The sequence below is a fragment of the Osmerus mordax genome, chromosome 22 (genome assembly GCF_038355195.1).
Source record: "Osmerus mordax isolate fOsmMor3 chromosome 22, fOsmMor3.pri, whole genome shotgun sequence".
NCBI classification, from domain to species: Eukaryota; Metazoa; Chordata; class Actinopteri; order Osmeriformes; family Osmeridae; genus Osmerus; species Osmerus mordax.
Genome location: NC_090071.1, coordinates 693,242 through 705,155, shown reverse-complemented (window position 1 = coordinate 705,155; position 11,914 = coordinate 693,242). Strand labels below are relative to the sequence as shown.

Genomic DNA, 11,914 nt, shown 5'->3' with positions numbered 1-11,914 from the left:
CTCTGCCCCTCCCACAGACCGGCTTTCTGCTTCATTTGACAGAAGATTTACACACACACACCTCAGCCTTTTATTAGGGCCATCTGTATGTATGTGTGTGTGTTTGTGTGTGTGTGTTGAGTGATGGGTTTGCATAATGTTATCTGCTCGTCACAGGGATTGAATCATGCACCGTCACCATCTGCTACATAACCCCCCTTCATCTGTGCCTACACACACACACACACACGTCGTTTGTGCAAATCCTCCCCACTTCCTTCGTGACGAGAGGATCCCTGCCAATTACCCATGTGCCCATATCCTTCTCTCACAACCCCCTGCTTTCCTCTCGCTCTCTCTGTCTCTCTCTCTCTCATTCTGACGCACACATGCACACGCACCGCACACACACGGTTCAAAAATAGAACAAAGGCACACACTCCCGCGCAGTGTGAAGACTCCAGCTTCTTCAGCAGAGGCGCACAAATGCTACAAAATAAATCTTGCAAGAGATTTAAAGAAACCCTGCTGCAGAGGATCTGTATGTGAGAGTGATAGAGGAGGTCAAAGGTCATCCGTCTCTCTCACCCAGGAATCAGGGTGGGGTGGCGTTAGGAAACGGCTCTCTCAGATCAGACAGAACTGATCTAGGATCAGCTTCCTCTGCACCCGACTCCGGCAACATGCACTGCTACAGTCTACAGCCTCATAGAACAACAGCTGATCTGAGGTCAGCTCAGCTGTGTCTGTAAATGCAGACCGTTCCTCGACTCCGACCACCAAAACACTGCTAGAGCCACGTGCTTCCCATCCTCGATGTTCTGTAGTACTCTGTATACTCTCGCTATTTGTGCGTCGCTTTGGATGAAAGTGTCTGCTAGCTGACTAGCGTGTAGCTTAGCCGGAGCAGAGCAGCTCTGGGCGGTTATGAGGATAAGATTTGGTGGAACCTCAGAAGAGGAAATGCTCCTCACGCCAAGCAGAGGCGTCGTCCAGAGTTCAGCACACAGCCTGGACTCATCCTGAGAGACAGGGAGGAGGGTGGGGCTGGGCCTGGACTCATCCTGAGAGACAGGGAGGAGGGTGGGGCTGACGCTGGATTCATTAACCACTCTGCTATTGTTAGAGACAGAAAGTCTTCTCTAGAACTGTGACAGGTCTCGGGGGGTCAGTATCTCTGATAAAACCGGTTTCAGTTTCACCTCAGTTGGAGCCTCGTGCATAAGACTTGTTTGGAGGTGACTCATGGATAAGACTCAGTGCAGGGAAGGGTTTACACAGTCAACACTGCCTAGGCACTGTCTGTGTGGAAAACAGGTGTCAATACCACAAAGAAGCACTTCAAGACTGCAGCTTATTGTTAGTGTTTATCTGTATGTACACAAATGAGTATGCCTGCATGAGATGGCGCCGATAAGAAATAAAAGCAGGTGGGTGGATGGTTTTCAGTGTGAAACAACTAAAGACAGTATACTTAACAAAAACGTCTCTGAGACAAAAAGAGAGAGACACATGGATAATGACCAAGCCCTTCTCTGCTGTGACGGAGAAAAGGTGTTCCTGCAGGGTGGGCTCTGACCAGGAACCAGTCAACAAGCCCTGCATTTCCTGAACAACTTACAAAGGTGCGACACAAGGTCTGGAATTTAACGTTGAGTAACGCTGTGCTCTAGTTCCATGTGGTTTGGCGCGCTGCCACAGAGATAACGTCTCTTTATAACACACGGAAACTACCCTGCTTATACCTGCACTAAACATGACTTTCTCTAACCCCACCCCACTCACACACTCTCTCTCACATTCACTCTCTCCTCTTTACCTCACATTCCCTCCCTCTCCCTCACATTCACTCTCTCTCTCACATTAATTCTCTCTCTCACATTTACTCTCTCCTCTTTACCTCACATTCCCTCCCTCTCCCTCACATTCACTCTCTCTCTCACATTAATTCTCTCTCTCACATTTACCTCACATTCCCTCCCTCTCTCTCGGGTAATGGTTGATCTTGATAGTATTTCCCTGTCCGGCTTCTCATTCACATACCGTTTGTCAGCAACTTAACAGGGGCCCAGACTATACTCCAGTTAATACTCTGTGTGAATGCTGTTAAAGTTTAACAAACGTGTACACACCTGCCACACACACACACACACACACACACACACACACACACACACACACACACACACACACACAGTAGTTAAACCAAACATCTTGAGATCTAATCATTTGAACAGAGCACAGCAGGTGTTCTGTCCAGAGAGGTTGAGGGTGAGGGGGAAATGACTCCTGGCTTTGCAGCCAGCCCTCAGCTTGGGTCTCTGGTTTCAGATTTGTGGGTTTGTGTGGGTGTGTGTTGTGTGAATGACTAAAGTGAGCAAGATGACCAGGAGATTTAAAACATTCCTTCTCTTGGTCTCCACCCTGATATCCTCACCTAAACTTTCTCCTCTCACGCCCTTCTCACTTCCTAAACGTTTTCAAACAATGGAAGTAGGCTTGTCTGCTGACGTGTGACTGATAACTTAGTGTGACCAGATGTCATCTTTTACCCGGGCAAGTCCTCTTTTCGAGAACCTGTGTCAGAGCCCAATGACCCAGGAACGACAAATACATGAGCTAAATATATAAACGTGACAAATATTGGCCAAACAATTTGCCGCCTAGTATTTGCCCCACACAGGTGTTGCAACTCGTGTTCGTTGAAAACAGCAAGACTCAGAAACTAGCGATTGCTTAATGGGATTTCAGTACCAGCAGACTCCACATTTTATTCCTCACGTCGCCATGAAATGAGGGAAACGTGGGGGTTAAGAGTCGAGGAGAGAGGTCTCTGTGTCTAAACAGAGACACAGAGAGCTAAACAGGTGACTAACAGGTTGTAGCCTATGCAAGACAGCTAATTGTTGTCGTGCTAACTAACAGATAACTGTTTGATTAGAAATAGGGAATTGTACAAGAGAAAGTACAACTAGAAGAACTAGCAACCACTTAAATATACGGGTTGCACTAGTTTATATAATTTTGTATAGCTTTGTGTGTGTGTGTGTGTGTGTGTGTGTGTGTGTGTGTGAGAGAGAGAGAAAGAGAGAGCATGAGAGAAAGCGTGTGTGTGTGCAGTCTTAGTTCCTCCTCCATTGATGTGTGGCCTTGAGATCGTTTCTCCTACGCAGTGCTGCCCTCTGGGCACTGCCCTCCAGGATGAACACACAGTCTCCCATCCACCACCCAACTACACCCACCTCCCCCCTCCATACCCATATCAGGAGGTGCTGTGTGTTTGCCACAGGGGTGGGGGAAGGGACTCCTACACTTCAGACTTGGGGCAACATCCCTTTATCACATGGCTGTGAGTGTGTTTGGGACAGCGAGAAAGAAAAGAGTAGTAGAAAGAGTAGAAAGAGAGAGTGTATTATTATTAAAGCCTTGCAGTTTCCAAACATCCATGTTGGAACATAACACAGATACACTTAATTTCAGACCAACGCCTTAATGCCCTTGGGTTAACTTCATCCGCAAACCACAACACAGGAGCCAGGCTAGCGCTAACACAGGAGCCAGGCTAGCGCTAACACAGGAGCCAGGCTAGCGCTAACACAGGAGCCAGGCTAGCCCTAACACAGGAGCCAGGCTAGCGCTAACACAGGAGCCAGGCTAGCGCTAACACAGGAGCCAGGCTAGCGCTAACACAGGAGCCAGGCTAGCCCTAACACAGGAGCCAGGCTAGCGCTAACACAGGAGCCAGGCTAGCCCTAACACAGGAGCCTGGCTAGCGCTAACACAGGAGCCAGGCTAGCCCTAACACAGGAGCCTGGCTAGCGCTAACACAGGAGCCAGGCTAGCCCTAACACAGGAGCCAGGCTAGCGCTAACACAGAAGCCAGGCTGGAATTTCCAGCTAAATGTGGCTTGCGTCCCCAGGGCTCTGGGTGGTGAGTCCCGACTCTCCCAGCTCCGTGGGCCCACGCTGACATACTGCCTGTGTGTGTGTGTGTGTGTGTAAACACCCAGCAGAAATGTCGGAGGGTAACCCAAGACTGACCCCCCCATCCCCACCCCTCCCCCTCCAAGCAGGGCTCAGCCACCCCGAGACTAGAAACAGAGTCAACGAGATGTTTATGTCCGCTACAGAACCACCGCTACAGAAGTCCATCTGATCCACTAAGCTGTCTTTTATATACGATGTTATACTCTACAGAAACGTTGACTATCATTTTCAGTTTCACGTCGGTTTAAAACGACCTGTTTACGTCAGGTGAGTTATAGTAGACTGCTCTGTGTGGTCCACCCACTGGCATGGTGATGGAGAGGGTGCCGACTGTGTGTGTGTGTGCAAGACACCGCAGCTCTTACAACCAGCAATAGGTCAGTCCTCACACACACACACACACACACACACAGTCTTATGAAACCAAACACACAGGTTAGCGCTGCAGTGAGCAGGCTTGACTAATCAATCCTCTTCACAGAGGGAGGCTGGTGTGTGAGCAGACCAGACTAGCAGCTTAGCTGGAGGGAGGGTTACATGGTTACAGTCACAAGCTCAAGTACTGGCAGCCTAAAGATAAAGAAAGCATTCGTGTTCATCAGCTTCATTCAAAATATATTCATCTAATATTCGAGTTGAAATTGATAAAACATTTCTTTTTTGGTCAAGAAATTGTGATTTTGTTTGGGTCACAATTATTGGCATCACCAGAAACGGTTAAAAGTATGTAATTTTCCGAGGCTCCCAACAGTGTGTGAATGTGCGCAAGTGATAAAGAGGTAAAGAGCGTCTGTAATGGTCTGGTATAATGGAGTGTTTCAGTTAGTTAGGAAGCAGGGAACTTCAGAGATCATTAGAGGCGGCGCTGTCTTTAGTTTTTAGAGGAGAGAGCTATGGAGGACGTTATTCACATGATGAGACAGAACACTCACAGACCGTCAAAGGAACTACAACACCCTGATTAGCATGGTTACATAATGTACCAAACTACCAAAATACTAAAAGGGGTCAAAACTTTACACAAAGGTTACATTAACTAAGGTAAACTTCACTGTGGTTTAGCGGTACAAGTTATGACACAAGTGGGGGAGGTTGGGCTTTCAGGAGTGAGTGGATGTTAACATTGATCTTGTTTTGGTGACACAACCTTCAACTGCCCCTTTACAACATCCCCTCACACACCTCACCCCTCACACCCCTCACCCCTCCACTCACCCCTCCACTCACCCCTCACACACCTCACCCCTCCCCTCACCCCTCACACACACCTCACCCCTCACACACCTCACCCCTCCACTCACCCCTCCCCTCACCCCTCACACACCTCCCCCATACGGGGCCTTCTTACACTTCAGTACTATTCTATACTGCCGTCGTTGCTCATAGTCCTACTTAACTGAAACAAGGTTTAAACATGTTCTTAGGTAACCACAAGGTTCCTTCCAGTACGGATGCGTATGTTCATGTAACCTTAATGTAGTCTTGCTGAAGGCGCTCCCTTCATCCCAGACACTCACCTATCCGGGCCACCTGGACCTTGACAGGGTTGGATGTCTTCTCTGCAGCTTGGTACCAGGACCCGGCCTCCCCGCTCCGGCTCCACGCCCTCACTCTGCAGGAGTACAGCCCAGCGTCCGAGCCCGTCACGCCCCTCACCACCAGGGAGAACTCCCCCTGGCCGCTTCGCTGCAGCCCCACCAGGGTGGAGCCGTTGGTCAGCATGCCGTCCCGGGACAGGCTGGCCACGCCGCGCCCGTCCACCAGCCACGACACCTCCAGCGCCAGACGGCTCAGGGAGTCGGACGTCACCTTGCAGGACAGGGTCAGCGTGTCGTCCACGTTGAGGGCGGTGTCGGAGAGGGCGGACACCACCAGGGACTGGGCTGGAAGAGGGGAGAGAGGGAGAGACATGGCAGCCATTCAGGGAGAGTTGTTGATGTTATTGTGAAAGTGTTCACATCGTCTCTCCCTGTGGCTGTGTGACATACAGCTGAACAGGGGAGCAGTGTGACGTAGTGGGGCTAAACAGGGGAGCAGGGGAGCTGTGTGACGTAGTGGGGCTGAACAGGGGAGCAGGGGAGCTGTGTGACGTAGTGGGGCTGAACAGGGGAGCAGGGGAGCTGTGTGACGTAGTGGGGCTGAACAGGGGAGCTGTGTGACGTAGTGGGGCTGAACAGGGGAGCAGGGGAGCTGTGTGACGTAGTGGGGCTGAACAGGGGAGCTGTGTGACGTAGTGGGGATGAACAGGGGAGCAGAGGAGCTGTGTGACGTAGTGGGGCTGAACAGGGGAGCAGGGGAGCTGTGTGACGTAGTGGGGATGAACAGGGGAGCTGTGTGACGTAGTGGGGCTGAACAGGGGAGCAGGGGAGCTGTGTGACGTAGTGGGGCTGAACAGGGGAGCTGTGTGACGTAGTGGGGATGAACAGGGGAGCTGTGTGACGTAGTGGGGATGAACAGGGGAGCAGGGGAGCTGTGTGACGTAGTGGGGCTGAACAGGGGAGCAGGGGAGCTGTGTGACGTAGTGGGGATGAACAGGGGAGCAGGGGAGCTGTGTGACGTAGTGGGGCTGAACAGGGGAGCAGGGGAGCTGTGTGACGTAGTGGGGCTGAACAGGGGAGCTGTGTGACGTAGTGGGGCTGAACGGGGGGCTGTGTGACGTAGTGGAGCTGAACAGGGGAGCAGGGGAGCTGTGTGACGTAGGGGAGCTGAGCACTCACAGATTTATTTTGGTTGAGATGGAGTGTCAATATAAGACGGCTTTCTAGCAAATTTGAGATCCCCAAAACACGAGAGAAAGACAGTGTGTGTGTGTGAGAGAGAGAGAGAGAGATACGTTATGGGATGACAGAATGAAGAACCACCCAGAATGAAGGGGAATTAACAATCAAATAAAAACTTGATTAAAAATGTCACATCAAAAGCCAACAGTGTGTAGACCCAAAGAAAGAGTGATCTGATTCATTAATGAACCAATATCAAACATCTAGCAATTAGAAAGTATAAATACAATTGTAGAATGTAGAAGTTACAATGTATAAAAAGGTATATAATATGATCTATAGAACAGTAGAACAGCTACAGATATGATTTTATAGGACAGATATTATTCTATACAACAGCTACAGATAACAGTAGAATAGCTACAGATTGGATTTCTCATGATTGGACAGCATGAGTGTGTGTGACTATTAATACCTGCATGTTTGCAAAAGAAAACCATGGCAAATCTCCCTGTTTGACGTGTCCAATCCTCTTTGCTTGAGTCTCTCAGTCAATAAGGGCTCCTCTTGGCTACACTGCACTTAGATACGGACACTTCTAGAGGCCCGAGTTATAACTCTCTGTCTCTTTCTTTTCTTCTCTCTCTCGCTCTCCCTTGCACTCTCTTTCATTCCCTCTCTCTGGATCTGGTAACTAAGAGTATCCCCAGCAACAGCATAACAACTACACTTCAAACCTGTGAGTGTGTATATGAGTGTGTGTGTGTGTGTGTGTGTGTGAGAGTGTGTGTGTGCTCCTGGTGCTTGTGTGAGGGTCTTCCTGGGCAGGAGAGACAGAGCTGACATACAGCTTGAGGTCAAGATCCTCTCCAGTCGGCACACAGACAGTGTTGTTAGGGTAGAATCATTTGAACCTCAAAGAAACTACTCCAGCTACCACCCCTTCAACACCCCCCCCTCTCTCACCAGTGGGCGTGACGCTCACAGCCCCCCCCTCTCTCACCAGTGGGCGTGACGCTCACAGCCCCCCCCCTCTCTCACCAATGGGCGTGACGCTCACAGCCCCCATCTCTCCGCTCTTCTCCAGGATGTTCCTCCACTTCCCCTGCTCCGTGGTCCACTGCCTCCCCACACACTTGTACAGCCCTGCATCCGACGCCGTTGCCCCGGAAATCATTAATCCGAACACCCCCTCCCCACGGGGAACCAATCGAATTCCTCCGTCTGAGTAGCGCTGAACGTATCCGGCCCCGGTGGTGACTCCTCCCCCTGGGCCGAAGGTCAGAATCTCCTCAAATGGGCTGGCTCCTCTCTGTAGCAACCAGGTGACGGACAGGTAGGTGGGGAGAGTGAGCTGGCGAGTGACATTGCAGGACAGGGAGATGGACCCGCCCTCGAGGACGATGGGCGTGGCCGGCCTTGGGGAAACCTGGAGGGTGGCAGGGATCACTGCAGAGAGGGGGAGGGACCTGGTTAACACACATACTACACACACACACATTATATCCATAACACACATACTACACACACACACACACATTATATCCATAACACACATACTACACACACACACACATTATATCCATAACACACATACTACACACACACACATTATATCCATAACACACGTACACACACACACACACATCACACGGACAAACTCATGTTACGTCTTCTGTTTTATCCAAGAGCAGCACCCCCCCCTCCTTCACGCCCTCCCTCCCTCCTTCAAAGTCCAAAACGACTTACAAGGACTGACAGACCAGCACATGATCCGTAACCAGGAGTGTGCAGTTCCAACCATATTCCAATGGAACCAACAAACCGTCTCCTACACGCTCTCCATTTCTGTGGAAGCTGTGTATCTTATTATCTTTAAATATCTCTCTCTCTCCCCATGTTGCCAACCTGTGTTATTTACTGGGATAAACTGTTATAAAGAGCCCAGGGAAGCATGACTGTGTCCCAAAGTTGAACAAGCCCACTCATCCTGTCATCATGTCAACATGAGAGCAGACTGCTGCTGTTTACTTCAGTCTGAACAAGCTGCACACAAAACTCCCAGTAACCAGCTCTGTATGATGACACACCCTGACAGTACGTCAGAAGAGATTAGTCAGGACACGCCTCAGAGACACGCCCACTCTCTCCCCACCCCCTACCTGTGAGCTGGACCTCTGCCTCGTAGACGCCGCTCATGACGGAGTCTGTGCTCGGGGTTTTGCAGATGTAGGTGCCGCTGTCTGACGACCTCACTTTCTTTATCCTCAGCTCCACCGCATTGTCCTCCAGCCTCACCACGGAGACGTCGCCGCTGGCGATGCGGCCCCTTAGCGACGCGTCCGAGTAATCGCGGTCAAAGGTGGAGATGACCTTTACTGCATCCGCCTCACCCTCCTTTAAGTCCCAATCAAAGTCCTGCTCTCGGGGCCCCTCGTACTCGATGACGTCACAGCGGATGGATGTGGGCTCGCCCGCCACGCGGATCAGGGGGGCGCTGGACACGGACACCAGCCGGGCCCCACACACACCTGCAGGGGTACAGGACACAGTCTTAACCTGGGGGACCAGGAGACACACAGACACACAGACACACAGACACACAGACACACAGACACACAGCCTCTGAGCAGCACTTCAGATCTGAACCAGATCTCATTACAGGCGTCCTACTGTATATGTCCCTTCCAAACACTGCCCATGCCTGCGGCAAGTGTGTGTGAGTGAGTGAGTGAGTGAGTGTGAGACCGTGAGATGACATCAGTGTATGGGTCTTCCAGCATTCCAGTGGAGACCAACCTCTTCTGCAAACGCAAAAACGTAGTCTCAGTCATCTACAGTGATGGGTCCTGTAGTCTCAGTCATCTACAGTGATGGGTCCTGTAGTCTCAGTCATCTACAGTGATGGGTCCTGTAGTCTCAGTCATCTACAGTGATGGGTCCTGTAGTCTCAGTCATCTACAGTGATGGGTCCTTGAGTCCTTCCCTTACACAGACCTGACAGACCAGCTCCAGCTTTCTGACACGGCAGTGGAGAGAGAGAGAGAACATGCTAGAACAGAGAGAATACGCTACAGAGAAAAATAACACGCTAGACCAGCCTCTCTGGAGGGTCTGTTCTCTGCACGCTCCTAAAATGGAACCTGTTAAGACAAGCAGAGGAACAGGCAGAGCAGCGAGCTCCAGTCCCCACACACACACACACACTCTCACTCACAGCAAAAAGGCTTGCTTGAACAAGAACAGGGAAGGCAGAACACACCAGCTGTGGTGTACACACCAGCATGCTGAAACTAACACACAGCACACACACACCTAATCACCCCATCCTCCACATCAGTTGGCAGGAGGACACTGATGAGAGCTAGTGGCAGTCTTCTCCTGCCCCTCACTAAGCCTCATTACCAAGCTTTCCCCTGCCACTGGCTACACGCCACAGCCAGCTCCAGTAAACAGCCTCCTCACGGGTTGAGGAGGCTGTTTACTGGAGCTCCAGGCCTGATTGTCCTCTCACAGCCATGCTGGGAACACTGAGCAGACGACCTGGAAACAGGCTAGCATAGCAGCGATGGAACAGTCTGGAGAGCAAGGCCTTCTCCAGGGTTCAGGTCGCTCCCGAACGGTGGTTTCCTCTGACAGGAGGGCCAGCAGGACGTAGTACGATGAACGCTGACAAGCTCTCCTAGATCTTTGCTTTTCCAAAATCGTCTTACCTGAACCTATCCAGGGCTACCCACTGCTAACCGAACATGGTTCAGTGCTGAGCTGCAGAATGCAGGATCCCGCTCCCTCACCCAGACTGGAGACATGCTGTTGACGGTGTTCATTTGATCATCCAACATTGCAATCATTTAGGCAGCCTCCCCCCCCCCACCACCACCCGGAAGCGTTTAATGACGCACAGAGAAAGAGTTATCCACTGATAAACATACATACTCTTTCTACTACGCTTTGATCTGTGTGCTGTAGTCGTTAGAACAGCGCTGGATGATTACATCCGAATGCTTTTTGAAACCATGAAGGTCTGGAGCCCATTATTTCAATTCCCCCTACTGATCAATGGGATGGATATAGCCTACGTATCTGACAATGAAATTGTTAGGACCAAAAACCGGAATTAACTGGACTGATGTCACATCTGTTAATCTTAACCTTTCAGAAGAATTTTCGTTTCACTTAATGGGTGTTCGCCCTCTTGGCAAGCAATTATCGGTCGTGGTCATTCATTAACGACCAAAGATTGACCGTGATTAATCTAGGGAGAAGGACTGGGATTGTGACCGGACCCATCACGGATCAAACAAGCCAGGGGGGAGGGGAGAGGAGTGGAGGGGGAGAGAAATTCCGAAATTGTCATACACAAATCCAAACGGACATATTCCCACGCCCATGACACCTCACCTGTAGGCTACTGAAAGAAACTCTTAACGGGGAAGTCAGACATCTGGGACGTCCGTTTCCACAAGTTCATAATGTTTGTAACCAAATGTTTGTCGATATTCATTATGAGAGTCCCTTCAATGTATGAGCGGTCAAATTATTTAATCAGCCTTTTGGTAATCTAAACGACTGTTCCAAATCAAAAATCTGACTCCGCAGTATAGCCTATACTTTCATGTCAATGTAAACTGTTTGGAAAATAGGTTGCAAACATTTTCTGTAAAATAATGACGAGTCTTTATATGTCGCTGTCTCACTTACCAATCGATACAAAGATAAGCAGAACGATGAAAGACGGACGTTCCATGTCGGCAGGTCGTGTAGCTGCCTGGCTAATCCTTTGTCACTGGAATCTGACGCGGGGTAAAGACCGCTTGGATCTGTGCAAAAGCTGATCCACCGGCGACTCCTCGGAGTTGGAAAAACGTGTACAATTGTCAGCGGCGTAAGATGAATGGTCAGATGTCCTCTAAGTGAACGTACTACGAGTTCAGCAGGAGCGATCCCAAGTGTTCGCATGATTCATCCTGAATGTCGTTTGTTAACGTTTTGTATTTTCGGAATGGAGAGTGGGAGGAGTGCCTGAAATGTAGGGAACTACGTCCGGAAGTTTTGGGGGTGATGGAGGAGGGGTATTGCGGCTGTGGGGCCTTCCAGTGGTCATCCAAAGGCTGGGAACGAGTTAATGAAAAAGGTGACTTGCAGTTTGTGGTACCGATGACCATAACATTGTTCATACCGTGCCTACCAGTTCATGCCACTGAGCAAATGTGACACAATCAAGACTA

At 50.3% G+C, this 11,914-nt stretch overlaps 1 protein-coding gene across 1 annotated transcript in view; it reads right to left on the bottom strand.

Moving 5' to 3' along the window:
• Positions 1-11,640, bottom strand: part of LOC136965931 (prostaglandin F2 receptor negative regulator-like) — a 23,056-nt gene extending 11,416 nt beyond the window's left edge. Inside the window, exons 1-4 of the mRNA XM_067260233.1 lie at positions 11,388-11,640; positions 8,849-9,217; positions 7,728-8,135; positions 5,484-5,849 (exon numbers count right to left, since the gene is read on the bottom strand). Of these exons, the coding sequence (XP_067116334.1) occupies positions 5,484-5,849; positions 7,728-8,135; positions 8,849-9,217; positions 11,388-11,433 (1,189 nt within the window). The 5' untranslated portion in view covers positions 11,434-11,640. The remainder of the gene's footprint in view (positions 1-5,483; positions 5,850-7,727; positions 8,136-8,848; positions 9,218-11,387) is intronic.
• Positions 11,641-11,914: the final 274 nt, after the last annotated feature.